Source organism: Corythoichthys intestinalis, chromosome 4 (genome assembly GCF_030265065.1).
Source record: "Corythoichthys intestinalis isolate RoL2023-P3 chromosome 4, ASM3026506v1, whole genome shotgun sequence".
NCBI lineage: Eukaryota > Metazoa > Chordata > Actinopteri > Syngnathiformes > Syngnathidae > Corythoichthys > Corythoichthys intestinalis.
This window is the reverse complement of record NC_080398.1, coordinates 40,638,058-40,656,425: the sequence shown is the minus strand read 5'-3', so window position 1 is coordinate 40,656,425 and position 18,368 is coordinate 40,638,058. Positions and strand designations below refer to the sequence as shown.

At 39.9% G+C, this 18,368-nt stretch overlaps 1 protein-coding gene across 1 annotated transcript in view; it reads right to left on the bottom strand.

Moving 5' to 3' along the window:
• Nucleotides 1-6,267: 6,267 nt before the first annotated feature.
• The window catches only part of LOC130915021 (protein FAM110C-like), a 40,147-nt gene continuing 28,046 nt past the window's right edge, over nt 6,268-18,368 (bottom strand). The window contains exon 2 of the mRNA XM_057834689.1: nt 6,268-14,566. Coding sequence (XP_057690672.1) covers nt 12,858-14,132 — 1,275 coding nt within the window. The 5' untranslated portion in view covers nt 14,133-14,566 and the 3' untranslated portion in view covers nt 6,268-12,857. The remainder of the gene's footprint in view (nt 14,567-18,368) is intronic.

Here is an 18,368-nt window from a genome sequence, read left to right as displayed (position 1 = left end):
ATCTGTCTATGCTGTCCTCACTCCGAAGCGTCTACTTTTTCCAAAGCTAGACAGCTAGTGAAAGACGCCTTAATAATTAGACTTCTTCCTTTTTCATCTGATTTATTAATAAAATGGCCTCAAACCATTGTCCTCTTTAGACCGTCGTAAAACTACAAAATAAAAGTACACAAGCATTGCATTAGCAACAACGTTAGCTTAGCACGCTATACAGGTTCACTAAACATAAACAAAAAGCGTCTCATACAAAAAAATATAACATTTCGCTTACTAACATAATATGTACATTCTTTACAACAACCATACTTACGGACAAATCTTGTCCAAGGATGATATAAGCACAACATTATCAGCCCGAGACGTCGTGCAGCCATAATGAACTGGCAAGAAAACAATACACCATGTCGCAAAGCGACCAGAAGATTTCGCTGTTGGACAGCACATTTTTGTGCTGTCCAACAGTGAACTTGCTGTAAAACTTGCCAAAAGGCAGAATACTTTCTGAGCGGGACATGTGCGTAAATTGCGTCAAATATTTTAACGTGATTAATTAAAAAAATTAATTACCGCGCGTTAACGCGATAATTTTGACAGCCCTAATACATACATATATATACACACATATATATATATATACAGTGCCTTGCAAAAGTATTCGGCCCCCTTGAACCTTGCAACCTTTCGCCACATTTCAGGCTTCAAACATAAAGATATAAAATTTTAATTTTTTGTCAAGAATCAACAACAAGTGGGACACAATCGTGAAGTGGAACAAAATTTATTGGATAATTTAAACTTTTTTAACAAATAAAAAACTGAAAAGTGGGGCGTGCAATATTATTCGGCCCCCTTGCGTTAATACTTTGTAGCGCCACCTTTTGCTCCAATTACAGCTGCAAGTCGCTTGGGGTATGTTTCTATCAGTTTTGCACATCGAGAGACTGACATTCTTGCCCATTCTTCCTTGCAAAACAGCTCGAGCTCAGTGAGGTTGGATGGAGAGTGTTTGTGAACAGCAGTCTTCAGCTCTTTCCACAGATTCTCCATTGGATTCAGGTCTGGACTTTGACTTGGCCATTCCAACACCTGGATACGTTTATTTTTGAACCATTCCATTGTAGATTTGGCTTTATGTTTTGGATCATTGTCCTGTTGGAAGATAAATCTCCGTCCCAGTCTCAGGTCATGTGCAGATACCAACAGGTTTTCTTCCAGAATGTTCCTGTATTTGGCTGCATCCATCTTCCCGTCAAGTTTTGACCATCTTCCTTGTCCCTGCTGAAGAAAAGCAGGCCCAACCATGATGCTGCCACCACCATGTTTGACAGTGGAGATGGTGTGTTCAGGGTTATGAGCTGTGTTGCTTTTACGCCAAACATATCGTTTTGCATTGTGGCCAAAAAGTTCAATTTTGGTTTCATCTGACCAGAGCACCTTCTTCCACATGTTTGGTGTGTCTCCCAGGTGGCTTGTGGCAAACTTTAAACGAGACTTTTTATGGATATCTTTGAGAAATGGCTTTCTTCTTGCCACTCTTCCATAAAGGCCAGATTTGTGCAGTGTACGACTGATTGTTGTCCTATGGACAGACTCTCCCTCCTCAGCTGTAGATCTCTGTAGTTCATCCAGAGTGATCATGGGCCTCTTGGCTGCATCTCTGATCAGTTTTCGCCTTGTTTGAGAAGAAAGTTTGGAAGGACGGCCGGGTCTTGGTAGATTTGCAGTGGTCTGATGCTCCTTCCATTTTAATATGATGGCTTGCACAGTGCTCCTTGAGATGTTTAAAGCTTGGGAAATCTTTTTGTAGCCAAATCCGGCTTTAAACGTCTCTACAGCAGTATCTCGGACCTGCCTGGTGTGTTCCTTGGTTTTCATAATGCTCTCTGCACTTTAAACAGAACCCTGAGACTATCACAGAGCAGGTGCATTTATACGGAGACTTGATTACACACAGGTGGATTCTATTTATCATCATCGGTCATTTAGGACAACACTGGATCATTCAGAGATCCTCACTGAACTTCTGGAGTGAGTTTGCTGCACTGAAAGTAAAGGGGCCGAATAATATTGCACGCCCCACTTTTCAGTTTTTTATTTGTTAAAAAAGTTTAAATTATCCAATAAATGTTGTTCCACTTCACGATTGTGTCCCACATGTTGTTGATTCTCGACAAAAAAATTAAATTTCATATCTTTATGTTTGAAGCCTGAAATGTGGCGAAAGGTTGCAAGATTCAAGGGGGCCGAATACTTTTGCAAGCCACTGTGTATATATATATATATATATATTTTTAAACTATATGCGAAGCAAATGACCATCTAAAGTGCTCGAAAAATAATTTTGACCCATTATAAAAATATGTTTTTTTGTTCATTTCATTCATTTTTGTTGCAGTTTTATTGCTTTACAACTTTTATATATACAGGAAAGTCAATTACATGCAATAAGACTTTTCGGCCACCAGGACCTGGCCCCCCTTAAAATCCGCTTATGCCTCTATCCACCACTGCCGGTAATGAATGATCGCTACTGATTGGACGTCTAACATCGTCGATAGCAATGAATGAGTTAAAAGTTCACTGTGTCTGTCCCTTAAGCCATTAAAACAACATAGACATTCCCGCTCTGCTGCAGCTACTGGTGCAGAAGAACTATGCCAGATTTGACACACTTCATGGGTCATACCAACCCTGACACACATTAAGATGACTCCTCAGAGAACGAAGGGAAGGGAAAACCCTGTGACAAAATACACGGGTGCAGTTTGAGGCCACGTGGATGTATGTAAACGGAGCTGTTAGATGTAAAGTAGCACCAAAAAGTGGAAGTGACAACTGGATTCCAGAGGCTTTTCTCATTAGAGTGCCACATTTAGGTCAGGTAGTAGGTCTTGGGACTCCCTGCGGAGGTTTTACGTGAATGAAAAGCCACATCAGCAGCGTGGAGTGCTTTCTCGCGGACTTTGCCAACCTTTTTTTCTGTTCCCTCAGACTTTGCTTGCTCAGCATTGAACCGATCTTTTCCGTCCCTGCAATTACACCACGGGAATTGTTCTCTGCCAGCTGCTGTCTTGTTTATTTCAAGGGTGTAGACTGGATGGACAAGATGGATGGGAATGAAAGCCAAACCTAAAACATGAACATATGTTCAAACCTTGTCCTGTGAACCCAAAACAGGATGTCACACAGCAGGTTATCCGGTCAGTCAGGCAGACACAGGAGGCTAATTGTCTTGCTGTTGCTGTTTTTGGGAAAAGATGGAGGGATGATGTTTTCTGTCTTTAGAATAAACAAATATGTCTGGTGGCGTCCAAATCCAGATGCTTGGCTCCTCAACAGTCCTGAAATTAAAGCATTTCGGTACCAACTGATACTACCGCCAATGCAGAGATGGTTGATAGCGGAATACTAACTTGTGGACTGCAATGACATCTACCGTATGTGTATTGGTTGAGTTATTCACTTTAAATTGGTAAGTAGCTCACAACTAATATTGCTTTCAGACCAGCCGTGTTATTTTCGGCGATAGGCAGTCCTAACGACTTGTTACACACATCAGACACCAGTTTGAGCCGTAGAGAAGATGGCTGAGTTGATCTTTCTGCAACAGATTTCAGCGACAATGAGCAAGCAGCCAATCAAATGTTTCCTCATTCACGTGACTTCTGTTGCAGAACGCTGAAGCTGAAACCATCGTCAATATCCAGTCAACAAGTCCAAACAAAGAGAAAAAAACCCCTACAATTTACGAGGATAGTCAAAATATTAGGATATTAACTTCGTAATATTACGAGAATGAAGTCCTACATTGTGATATTACAAGAGAAAAGTCATAATATTACGAGAATTAAAGCAACACTCGGTAAATTTTCAGTTTTGATCGGTTTTAGCGATGCCAGTGGACAGAAGTGGTTGTGTTTTGCTTTAAGGAAGACCAGCACACACCCGCACAGTGTCGTAAAATCATCATCTCCCTGTCACCTTCAGATGGATTAAATGACATTTGTTTCCAGCGGCTGTGTGAAGGATGAATATTAAAAAGGTAATGAATCCATTTGTGGCTTTTTCTGCTATTTAATAGGAATGGAAAATTTGGACGTGCATAGCCGTCAATGGTATAGCCTGACTTGAGTGCCAGTTGAATGTCAGTGCGCTGTAATGGTAAGTGTATGGTCAAAAATAACAGCCACATGTTTTTATGCCATTTAAAATGAATGGAAAATTTGGACGTCCATAGCCGTCAATGGTATAGCCTTAGTTGGGTGCCAGTTCAATGTCAATGGGTGTAATGGTAGGTGTAAGGTCAAAAATCAAAACCACACGTTTTTCTGCCATTTAATATGAATGGAAAATTTGGACGTGCATAGCCATCAACGGTATAGCCTTACTTGGTGCCAGTTGAATGTCAATGGGTGTAATGGTAGGTGTATGGTCAAAAATCACAGGCACACATGTTTTTCTGCCATTTATCAATGGCATCACCTGACTTGGGTGCCAGTTGAATGTCAATGCACTGTAATGGTAAGTGTATGGTCAAAAATCACAGCCACACATTTTTGTGCCGTTTAAAATGAATGGAGAATTTGGACGTGCATAGCCGTAATTGGTATAGCCTTAGTTGGGTTCCAGTTGAATGTCAATGCGCTGTCATGGTAAGTGTATGGTGTAAAATCACAGCCACACTTGTTTTTCTGCCATTTAAAATGAATGGAAAATTTGGACAGGCATAGCCGTCAATGGCATCACCTTACTTGGGTGCCAGTTGAATGTCAATGAGCTGTAATGGTAAGTATATGGTCAAAAATCACAGCCAATTTCTGCCATTTGAAAGGAATGGAAAATTTGGACATCAATGGCATGGACGTGCATGGCCTGCAAAAATGCCACATAACAAAAAAAAAATGCCACATGGCAAAATCCATTTTGCCACATACCAAAAAAAATGCCACGTGGCAAAAAAAATATACCACATGCCAAAATCCATTTTGCCACTTACAAAAAAAATTCCACATGGCAAAATCAATTTTGCCACATTCCACCCAAAAATGCCACATCGCAATAAAACAAATGACACATGCCATAATCCATTTTGCCACTTATCAAACAAATGCTACATGACAAAATCCATTTAGCCATATGGCAAAAAAAAAAATGCCACATGCCAAAATCAATTTTGCCATATACAAAAAAATGCCACATGCCAAAATCCATTTAGCCACATACAAAAAAAAATCCACATGGCAAAATCAACTTTGCCACATACCCCCAAAAAATGCCACATGCCAAAAGAATGCCACATGGCAAAATCCATTTTGCCACATACAAAAAAAAAATGCCACATGGCAAAATCAATTTTGCCACATACCACACAAAAAAATGCCACATACCAGAAAATTCCACACGGCAAAATCAATTTTGCCACATACCAAAAAAATGCCACGTGGCAAAATTAATTTTAACACATACCAAAAAAATGCCACATGGCCAAAAAAAAAAAAAAAAAAAAAAAAAAAAAGTGACATTCCAAAATCCATATTGCCACATACTAAAAAATGCCACATGGCAAAATCAATTTTTCCACATTCCGAAAAAATGCCACATAGCAAAAAATGCCACATGCCAAAATCAATTTTGCCACATTCCAAAAAAATGCCACATGGCAAAAAATGCCACACGCCAAAATCAATTTTGCCACATACCAAAAGAATGCCACATGGCAAAATTAATTTTACCACATACCAAAAAAAATGCCAAATGCGAAAGCCATTTTGCCACATGCCAAAGACCACTTTTCGTTCTCGCTGTCTCTATTTTTTTTCTGTTGAATGATTATCCTAACAAGTTGAAAAAATATTTTCAACCTTCAAAACCATTCGTTGAGCATATTTTGTCAATCGGTCATCAATATTACAAATTTTGACCCCCCAAAAAAAGGGATTTTTTTGTTGTTGTTGTTGTCTGTTTTGGTCCAAAATATTGGCTACAATTGGTCAGTGAAGAAAACAATTTGGACATGAAGGTTATGGTGTCCTGAAAAAGGGGACACAACCAGGCTAACAATTTTTTCATTGAAATATAAAGGCAACATTAAAGCTATGCAAATTTGGACAAAATACGCCCGGGTGTTAAAGAGGTAAACTATCTTGACAATGTTCAGTATAACATGAGGTGCATGGAGAGCTGCTGGGTGTACAAAGTACACTTTTGGTGCTTTTTGGTGTCGGTATCAAAAAAGCGACAATTCAAAAAAACTGAGGCACTCAAGAAGTAGAAAAATAAGAAGCCTTTATTAAATCATGGCTTTGTTCAAATTTAAAAAGGCAATGACATCCTGACAATGTGTTCCCAAAGGCTTGGTACCAGGTTACCTTCTGTGAGATTAAAAAATAACAAACCATAGAAACCATGAAAATTAGTCATTATTTACTTTTATTGACTGTGGACATGACACACATCTGGAATTAAAGCAAAGTCTTTCATGTTACCAAACAATGAGACATTTTGTAAACATGCAACCAAATGCAAAATTAAGTCCAGTTGAAGGAGTGTGCCAAGAAGATGTTCAAAACAGGACAAAACTATCAACGCTATGAGTCATTCCATTGATTTACTGCATTAGTCATATGTTAGAACCTTGGTTTAACCCCCAGCATACCTCGGAAGACTCCAAAGTTTATGTTACAGCGAGGCCGAGACACAGAAGAAATAGTCAGTGATGAATAAAGTGAGGTAGAATCTGTGGTTTATCTTGGAGAATTTACCCCCGCATGCAGCTCATCCCGAAACATCTTGACTGTCTTTTTGTTTTAAGCCCCTTTCACACTGAGCTATCCCAATAAAACCATGTGTGCCAGTATGGAATGAAAGGTTGAGTTTGAAGTCAACCTGCGCATTAGCTTATTTATTACGTAGTATCAGAGGCTAAAGGCCACATCCCTTCTGACACTACTTGACATCTCCTCGCATTCAATTATCTGAATGTGCATGACTTTGTCAGGAGTGGGAAAGTAATTGCTTATTGTTATGCCTTAAGCAATGTGAAAGGGGCTTCTGAGTGCCGACTGTAATATACTGGAGGCTTAATGGAAGTTCATTTTTCAGATGTTCCCAGTAATCCTTTGTGGTAATCAATGTTGTCGCAAGCAATTATCAGGACAGTGTATAAAAATAAGGTCGAAGAGACCCCAGAAGACAAGTTTATATCTTAATCCTGCCTCTCTATGTCCGGTTCTTTATACGAACAACCCCACAGGGGTGTCTTGCATGTTTGTTCCAACGCCTGCGTTTAAAAAAAAATATATATATACAACACATTTTCAACTAAGCAATTCTTAATGAGGTACTCACGGTCACTTCACAAAGCATTTCCCGATTATTTCAGATCACGAAATTGCAGATTCATGACTAGCAGTCAGTGATAGCTAGCTATGTGCCCCAAGTATGCTTTAGAACCCAGTTCTCTATACAGTGAAGAAAATAAGTATTTGAACACCCTGCTATTTTGCAAATCTCCCACTTATAAATCATGGAGGAGTTTGAAATTTTCATCGTAGGTGCATGTTCACTGTGAGAGACATAATCGAAAAGGAAAAAAATCCAGAAATCACAACGCATATATATATATATTTTTAAACATTATTTTTGTGTGATACAGCTGCAAATAAGTATCTGAACTAGGGCTGTCAAAATTATCGCGTTAACAAGCGGTAATTAATTTTTTAAATGAATCATGTTAAAATATTTGACGCATTTAACACACATGCCCCACTCAAACAGATTAAAATGACAGCACAGTGTCATGTCCACTTGTTACTTATGTTTTTTGGTGTTTTCCCGCCCTCTGCTGGCACTTGGGTGCAACTGATTTTATGGGTTTCAGCACCATGAGCATTGTGTAAATTATTAGGGCTGTCAAAAGATTAAAATTTTTAATCGAGTAAACTACAGCTTAAAAATTAATTAATCGTAATTAATCACAATTCAAACATCTATAAAATATGTCATATTTTTCTGTAAATTATTGTTGGAATGGAAAGATACGGTACATAAGGACTGTATTTGTTTATTATAACAATAAATCAACAAGATGGCATTAACATTATTAACATTCTGTTAAAGTGATCCATGGATAGAGACTTGTAGTTCTTTAAAAAAAAAATGTTAGTACAAGTTATCGAAATGTTATATTAAAACCCCTCTTAATGTTTGCTTTTTAATAAAATTTGTAAAATTTTCAATCAAAAAATAAACTAGTAGCCCGCCATTGTTGATGTCAATAATTACTTACACAATGCTCATGGGTGCTGAAGCCTATAAAATCAGTCGCACCCAAGCGCCAGCAGAGGGTGGCAAAACTCCATAAAACACAAGTAACAAGTGAGTGTTTCACTGTACCGTCATTTAAATCTATCTGAGCATGGCATCTACGTCAAATATTTTAACTTGATTAATTTAAAAAAATTAATTAACACCCGTTAACGCGATAATTTTGACAGCCCTAGTAATTATTGACATCAACAATGGCGAGCTACTAGTTTATTTTTTGATTAAAAGGTTTACAGATTCTAATAAAACGAAAACATTAAGAGGGGTTTTAAGATAAAATTTCTATAACTTGTACTAACGTTTATTTTTTTAGAACTACATGTCTTTCTACCCATGGATCGCTTTAACAGAATGTTAATAATGTTCATGCCATCTTGTTGATTCATTGTTATAATAAACAAATACAGTACTTATATACAGTATGTTGAAGGTATATATTCGTCTTGTGTCTTATCTTTCCATTCCAACAATAATTTACAGAAAAATATGGCATATTTTATAGATGGTTTGAATTGCGATTAATTACGATTAATTAATTTTTAAGCTGTGATTACCTCGATTAAAAATTTTAATCATTTGACAGCCCTAAGTTGAACACTTGTCTGTCAGATAGAATTCTAATCCTAAAAGATCTGTTAGTCCGCCTGTTAACTCGTTTGCTCCCAAAAACCTGTAAATACGTTCTATTTTTAATTGTTTCAGTGTCCAAAAGACGTATTTATACGTGTTTTACTTTTTTTTTTGTCAAAAGAGACATCTCTGGGTTGTGATTCAATTTATTTCCAAAGCACAAAGCTGAAAATCCATTTTAAAGAAATAAAACTGGCCACTGGAAGGCAGTAGCGCATTTGGTAAGACTCGCAACCCGATTCAACGGCAATGAACGGGCAAGCCGCAAAGCCGGGGCGAAGGCGGAAGACAACCGAATGGATGCTAGGCGACGGACGACCGAGCAGAACAACCGGTAGGACGCCCGGGATGCTAGGCGCTGGATGACCGAGCAGAACGACCGGGACCACTAGATGCCGTTGAGTCCGTGCTGCTCCCGAGCAGTGCCCGCAGAGACTCAAAAAAACAAATCTTTTTGAGACAGGCAACGGTGAGGGAAAAGTTTAACCAGCTGTCGCGGCCACAATAGCGTCATCTTTCAGTTAGTTATGTGTAAATAAATTGTTACTTTGGTATCAAAAACTCTATTTGTCTTGTTGTTTCTGTTATTTTGTAAAAGGAAAACATTATTCAGATGTTTGGGATGTAACTAAAGCAAAAAATAGCTGTGTTAAAGTCAGTTATGTTTGAAAAAGTTTAAAATTTCTCCGTTTTTTTTTCATCAGAAATTGGAAAATTGCTCAAACTAAGCTATTTTCTAATGCAGATTTCTAAAGAATGGAAAAAGAACTTACTTTTTTTCTGCTGAAAGAAGAGTCTAATCTTTCTTTTGGTAGGTTCCATGTTCATATAGCAATAGAACAGAATTTTCTGTGGGCCTTGCAAAATCAGTCAAAATCCAGTAAAACAGCCGGGAGCGAAGGGCCTTGCTACGGTAAAAATGGCTGGGAGTGAATGAGTTAAGAGTCCACCTCCACGACACGTATGATCCTGAATCAGATGGACTTGTTTGAGGTTGATGGCAGCATAAAAACACCTGTCCATCCCATACACTCAGTAAGACTCAAACTTGTAACATGGTCAAGACCAAAGAGCTGTCCAAGGACACCAGAGACAAAATTGTTCACCTCCACAAGGCTGGAAAGGGCTACAGACCAATTGCCAAGCAGCTTGGTGAAAAAAGGTCTACTGTTGGAGCAATTAGAAAATGGGAGAAGCTAAACATGACGGTCAATCTCAATCGGAGTAGAGCTCCATGTAAGATGTCACCTTGTGGGGTCTCTGATCCTTGAAAGGTTAGGAATTAGCCCAGAACTACATGACAGGAGTTGGTCAATGACATGAAAAGAGCTGGGACCACTGTTTCCAAGGTTACTGTTGGTAACACACTAGACGTCGTGGTTTGAAATCATGCATGGCACGGAAGGTTCCTCTGCTTAAACCAGCACATGTCAAGGCCAGTCTTAGGTTTGCCTATGAGCATTTGGATGATGCAGAGGAGTTTTGTGATCAGATGAGAGTAAAATAGAACTTTTTGGTCATAATTCCACTAACTGTGTTTGGAGGACGAAGAATGATGAGTACTATCTCAAGAACACCATCCCTACTGTGAAGCATGGGGGTGGTAGCATTATGCTTTGGAGGTGTTTTTCGGCGTATGGGACAGGACGAGTGCACTGTATTAACGAGAGGATGACACAGGCCCTGTATTTTGAGATTTGGGGCAACAACCGCCGTCCTTCAGACAGAACATTGAAGATCGTGCCTGGGTCTTCCAACATGACAATGACCCAACTCATCACTAGGAAAATAACAAATAGAATCATGGTGTGGCACTGCATATTTTTCCTGGAAGTGGAAACCGCAACCAGGGATCACGACAATTTTGACAGGTGAAAAAGTCATGTAAGTCATACTGATTAAGGACCTCTATGACTTGAGGTACCACGGAGTTCACTTCGGGGTTTAATTTTCCCCTACGCATTTTTATATACTCCAGATTGCTCGGCATTGATTTGGGAGGGGCCAGCCCAGTACTGTACTAACGCCCATCTCCGTGCAATCGGCGACGGGAGGACCACCAATGGCCACTGAATTGAAGCATATTATTGCAACGTATGTTTGAAGGTCCCAAAAAAATGTGTGAATAGACCAGGGGTCGCGTTAACCGAATATTTTCCGTCGTTGACCGGTTTTTTACAACGGTGACGGAAAAACTGAAGTCCATCTGTCATTTTGACAGGTTGCAATTCACACCCCAGACCACAGGGTGGCGAGTGAGCATATTAAGTAGCTATTGTCTCTCTTGATGCATGACGTCGTTGGCCTAACTCGGAAAAATGTCAAGGCCACTGAGTTTCCGAAGTTTCTCCAAAAAGCCCCAAAACGACGATGGTGTTGATAAAAGAGGTGAAAAAAGAGGGACTGATGCAGTGAAGGATGACAACGAATCAAGTGAATCGCCGGTTCACTCCTCACTGCGGCGAGCAGTTGAAAACGTCGCCAATTACCAAGAAGGGCAGAATTGGTAACACGGTGAAAGCGGCATAAAGCCAAAAAAGCGGACCAGACTAGCCAGAGCCTGAAATTATTTCAAGGAAAATATGGAGGGTGCCACCACTGTGTGTACTCTTTTTGCTAAGCTGAGCTCGCATACCACGGTAGCACGTCGGCTATGAACGAACACTTGACGCGCCGTCACCCAGGTGTATTTCGGAAGACAACAGGAAACAACAAACTAGCGGATTGTAAGTCCATACAACTTTCTAACGATTTTTTAAAAAATTGGAAGTTGCCTTTATGTGCGTCGTATCAACGTGCATTTTTATTTAATAATAATAATAAATAAATAAATAAATAATATATATATATATATATATATAATGGAATTATATAATATTTATTATTATTAAATGTATTAGGATCATGGAAGGTCCCACTTGGGGGGAGGGGGGATAAATATATATATATCCTGTATATACATAACATATTAAAAATATACCAGTATATGGAAACACAGTACTGGCCTGCTTACTGTAATCCATGACTGCACTAATGTTAGTTACTTTATATGATAAAGTATTAGTGTATTATTGTGTATATACATATAGTGACTGCATCAAGATATAGTCATTTTAAAAATTTAAGTGACGGGTAAAAATAAGATTATGACCGGATTTTTATGACCCTGTCAGTCAAAATGACAGACAACGAAAAAGTCTAGCATAACCTCTGGAATGGCCTATCAGCTCGTCACAGCTCGTTCATGTCAAACGAGTCGGACGGTTCCACATTTAAAATTACGGGTTGGCGGAAAGCCAGATGCACTCATCAAAAGAGCCAGATATGGCAAGCAAGACATAGGTTCCCCCAGGTCTCCAGACTTAAACCCAATAGAAAACCTTTGGAGTCAGCTTGATCTCTGTATTTCTCAAAGACAGCCCAGAAACATGATAGGTGGGCCAAGATTCCTCCTGCAGTGCGTGCAAACCTGGTGAAAAACTACAGAAAATGTTTGACCTCTGTAATGGCAAACAAAGGCTATTGTACCAAATATTAACATTTGTTTCCTCAGGTGTTCAAATACTCATTTGCAGCTGTATCACACAAATAAATTGTTTAAAAAATCCTACATTGTGATTTCCGGAATTTTTTTTTTTTTTAGATTATCACTCTCACAGTGGACGTGCACCTACGATGAAAAATTTCAGACCCCTCCACGATTTCTAAGTGGGAGAACTTAATAGCAAGGTGTTCAAATACTTATTTTCTTCACTGTACGTGGAATCAGTCCAATTGCATATGAGGTTTCCATGAGATAAATAGTTTGATAGGAGTCATTTGGCAAAAAAGTTTTTCAAAGACACTAACAAAGGATTGACGTGAATGCTACGCGTAAGAGAGCTACTGTACAGTTCTCTAGATTAAACTGTAGATTCTTTGGGTCCCTCATGAACAGCGTTCTTGCATCCGTAGAGCCATTTGATGACCCGAGCGTTCCTCTCTATGATGGAAACGCCGGTAGGGGGCTGATCGGCCAGTTCCTCCTGAAACAACCCGTCTCCGGAGTGGCGGGAGAATTCGCTTGGCTCTGTTCCGCCGTCCCCAGCCACGCTGCGCAAAGCCAGGGAAAGAGTGTCTATAGAGCTGGCCCCTGACAGGAAGTTCTCTCGGCCAAGCCGGTCGATAAGTTCGGCATCCAGGCCGCAAAAGTCAAAGAACTGCTCTTGCTCAGACAAGGCTACTGAGCAGCGGAGATGCAGATCCGATTTCGAACGGTGCAACCCTCTGAACTTGCTCCGTAAAGAAATTGGTGGTGATGCCCGTTTCCATGGATTGTTGTCTCCCATGTCGTCATCAGGGGTGCATTTAGACCCGTCATTGGTATGATCTAGCGTAGAACCTGGGATGGAACCAGGGCTATGTTCCTTGTCTGTTTTACTTGACCTCCTGCTTCCCAGCCCTCCGTCGGTTGTGTCCTTATCGTTAGTCCATGACATACGGGAGTCTCCGTCCCGCGAGGGTGCTTTGTCTTCGCTGATGACCATCTTCTGGAGTCCCCCGCTACCCTTCTCTCTCATGGAACCCTGGAAGAGGCGGCGAACGAAGCTATATCCTTTTAGTTCAATATTACCGTTCTCTACATTGGGACTCTTGCACTCTTTCTTCTGCCGGTAGATGACAAGCGAATCTGGTCTCAGCATGCGCTTTCCGGTGCTCCTGCGGAGGACAGGTGCACTGTGTGGAGCCACTAGAGTGGTGGTAAATGCAGGTGTTCTGGGGCTGGGTGGTTTCCCGTTAATCACGTTGTTATGGGCCTCAATGTCAATGGAAGTCTGTTGATTCTCCTTCCTGGAGTCGTCGTTTTCATTTTCGTCCCTGAAGGACCCAGAAAGAGTAGAGAATGGGGTGCCGGATAAACGTCGCGGGGGGAGCTGGGGGCTGAAGCTACCAGGGGTGGCGAAAACCCTTCGGGGTGGAGGTGGTGTGGCACACGGCACCAACACAGGTTCCTGTTTGGTGTTAATGACCTGCTGGCTTTTGACATATTTGGCCTTGTCTGCCTCCAGCCTTTCCACGGCGCTAATTGCTCGACCGTGGCTCCCTCCGTCGATCTGCCGGCGCAGATAGTCCGGACCCTTGTTAAGGAGCCGCAGGGGAGACGGAGATCCAATGGGGGTCAACGGCTTCATCTTCATTCAGCGAGAGAGGAAAGACATCCAAACTGTTGCCCCTTTTAGGTGTTGTCGATCCTTCACCACGTGACTTCCATTCCTGGAGACTGGAAGGCAGCACTTGAGGAAACCACAGCGTTTACGTTTGGTGCCTCTTTTTTTGGTGGGGGGTAATCTTAGCGCTTAAGCTAATTGATATCCAGTATTTACACAGTCTTTTTGGATAGGCGGGCTGCCCTTTTTTTGTCAGCAAGCACTCTCAAAAGAGACACTCCCTGGCCACAGTGCAGCCAAAATAGCAGCCAGAGTCCTCTTTGAAAAGTCGGCTTCTTTTCCTCCCCCGCGTTTTCCCTTAGCTTATCCTCTCGGCGACTTGTTTGCATCCGACAGCGAGGTACTCGACGCGTCGATTGACAGATGGGCTGGCGTCTCTCGCGGTGGCCTCACCTGTGCGGACCCTGGAGGGGGAGCAGGGAAAGAGAGAGAGGAGATTTTAGTTGTTTGAGTGAGCAGATGGCAGACGTCGCTATTGTTGCCAGTGCTTATTTAAAGCAGGAGGGAGTCTCATGTGCTCAGCAGGCTGCCATGCAAAGCTGGCACATGTCATTTATATGCAATGTGCGTAACCTTGTACACATGTGGCAAACAGGTCCTCAAATAAACATGAAAGATGAATAGAAACTTAATGTAAGTTCACCTTGCATCAAATTATCTGAATTTGGGAAGCCGAAATGACTGTGTGGGCATTTGATTTCCTGCTTTGTGAAGTCCACTTTTACGAGAGTTTCTCGACTTTCTCGAATCTACGACCATTTTTTGTAATACTAGTACCACCAATGCAGTGCTGCTTAAATAGAATAAAGCACCAATAAATATTTCACCGCGCTACTTAATGAGCACTGTGCTGAAATGCCGAAACCACAACAAACTTAGTAGGAAGACCCCAAGCTGTGTAAAATACAGCTTTAATCATACACATGTTTATTACTAGCATATTTATGGATCGCAGAGCATGTGTCTGCATTTAGTTTGTGTGTGATCATGAGTGCATTGGAGGTGACCAATAATAGACAGACGCTGTTTGTTGTCTGGTTGGTCTGCTAGCAAATGTTATTTTAGCGTTTTTCCTGTTCGGGCGAAACAATATAAATGACATCATGATTTTTAAAAAGTTACCAGGATGTCAAATCTTTATTTGTTGCTATTGACAAATGATATACAGTAGGTCACATTCACTTTAAAGTAGAGATGTCCCAATCGATCGGATCCGATCACGTCATTTTTAAAATATCGGAATCGGCAAAAAAATATCGGACATGCCTTTTTTTAATATATATACAGTGTATTTTTTAATTAAATCGTTTTCTAATTGTCTTTAACGTTACAGACATAATATGTTACACTCATCCAGAGTCTTTAGTTTAGGCATAAGGTAGAGTTATCAAAATTATCCCGTTAACGGCAGTAATAATTTTTTTTTTTTTAATTTATCACATTAATATATTTAACACAATTAATGCATGCGCTGCATGACCCACCCACGCATTGTCGCGCTCAATCTGTAATGGCGCCGTCTTACCTATATAGAGAGATAAAAGGCAGCGTAAAATGAGTAGAATGAATTTTGGCAGCCTTTGGAGCCATTTTTTAATTGGTTAAAGCCTTACAATCCCTCTCCCTATGATTAGAAATATCGTGGGAAGCAATGTGGGGGAGCAAGGTAGTAGTTGATCTTTTTCTTAACACCTTATGTTATTTCCCAACGCAGAGAAGATATATCAATTGGTAGCACTACGCAGTCATGGTTGCACTTTCCATCATGCATTTGGGCATGGCTACAGTATCATTTACTGAAAGCTCAACAAATACACTAGATGGCAATATTTAGTCACAATATACAAAGTCACATGTATCCTTTAAGAATTACAAGTCTTTCTATCCGTGGATTCCTTTTGCTGAAAGAATGTTAATAATATAAATGCCATCTTGAGGATTTATTGTCATAATAAACAAATACAGTACTTATGTACTGTATGTTGAATGTATATATTCGTCCGAGTTTTATTCATTTTTTTCTTAATGCATTGCCAAAATGTATATGATCGGGAAAAATTATCGGGAATGATTGGAATTGAATCGGGAGCAAAAAAAAAAGCAATCGGATCAGGAAATATTGGGATCGGCAGATACTCAAACTAAAACGATCAGGATCGGATCGGGAGCAAAAAAACATGATCGGAACAACCCTAAATGTTATTTTAGCGTTTTTCCTGTTAGGGCGAAACAATAGAAATGACATCATGATTTTTAAAAAGTTACCAGGATGTCAAATCTTTATTTGTTGCTATTGACAAGTGATATACAGTAGGTCACATTCACTTTAAAGTAGAGATGTCCCGATCGATTGGGTCCGATCACGTCATTTTTAAAGTATCGGAATCGGCAAAAAAATATCGGACATGCCTTTTTTTTAATATATATACAGTATATTTTTTAATTAAATCGTTTTCTAATTGTCTTTAACGTTACAGACATAATATGTTACACTCATCCAGAGTCTTTAGTTTCGGCTTAAGGTAGGGTTATCAAACTTATCCCGATAACAGCGGTAATTAAAAGTTTTTAAAAACTGTATCACGTTTAAATATTTAACGCAATTAATGCATGCGCTGCACGACCCACTCACGCATTGTTGCGCTCAATCTGTAATTACGCCGTTTTACCTATATAGTGAGCCAAAAGGCAGTGTAAAATGAGTAGAGTGAATTTTGGCAGCCTTTGGAGCCATTTTTTAATTCCTTTTTTAATTAAGCAATTAATTAATTAATTAATTAATTTTTTAAATTAAAAGCAAACAACAGCTCTAGATGCTAACTATCTCCATAATAATATTGCAATGAGTTGGATCACACAATAGCTTACCGTGAAGATCTGCAAACAGTTTTTGGCACCTCTCTCCTGCTCTTGTCACTAGAACAGGGGAGTGCTGTCACTAGTGAACTTGACACGCGAACACTACTCGTCTCATCCCGTCTTTCCTGTTCGTTTTGCTTTTGCTGTCCTTCTCATTAATGTTCCACTCGGGTTCAAATTTGAAGGGCAGAACTGATGACATGTTTATGTAGTTGAAGAGTGACACTGTGGAAGTCCGACAGCGCACCCATGTGACGTCACCACCCTGCGACGTCAACAACAATGGTGACCTACTAGTTAAAATAATTTTACAAATTTTGTTAAAACGAAAACATTAAGAGGGGCTTCATATCAAATTATTATAACTCATACTAATATTTATCTTGGAAGAACTACATGTCTTTCTGTCCGTGGAACCCTTTAACTGAGACGGCTAGCAGTGTCACTACCCTTATCAATGGCCGTATATTAGTTAAATTTATGTCCAATTTGCACTTACATCGGAGTTACATTAAAATGTAACGTTGTCTTTTATGTTTTCTCAATCACACTTCAACAGGCTACCTTTCCACTTTCACATGACCTTTTGCTTCCGCATTACAAACGACGTACTGCTGTAAATCCTCTAAGGGCTGACAACCTGGTGGTTACGCCCCCCCCCCCCCCCCCCCCCAGATGTCAGGGTACTAGCTATGGGAAAATCTTTGTTGGGGATTAAAAAGAGCAGAAACAAAATGAAAACATGACTACTGCAGAGCTGGGCTAGCAATCAATTCTAGCGATACATTTGAGTAGGGATACGAGGGAAAAGATCGACATCATTTTTGCCCTGAAGCTTCGCAGGCATGCTGTTTCCAGCAGATGTGTAAGGTCATTCCTAGGACTTATGACTTAAAACTGTTTCGAAATTCATTCAAACTATCATTTGTTTAATAAATGTGAAGGTGTCCGAGAAAGCTAACATTTGTGCTTAGTGTGTGCAAAAATAACAACCCAGAAAATAGAACATGAACTCGTTTTCTGGTGAATTATTTTTGTTTTCGTTGCATTTTTATCTTTTTTACCTTAAAGTGTAATTGCTAGCGTGCTAATGCAAACCGTGATTGCTAACTGGTTGGCGTAGTCTAATTTTTGTTGATGTCAGATAAATAATGTGTATAAAAGATATTAGGGGCTAAAATTTTGAACTAAATTTGCGTAAAATGTCAGTAGATAACGAGTGTTAGGCGGGTAGTAACGTGTTACATTTACACCGTTACATTTACTTGAGTAACATTTTGAGAAAAAAATATGCTTTTTTGAGTAATTTTACCTCGCCATACTTTTTATTTTTACTTGAGTAGCTTT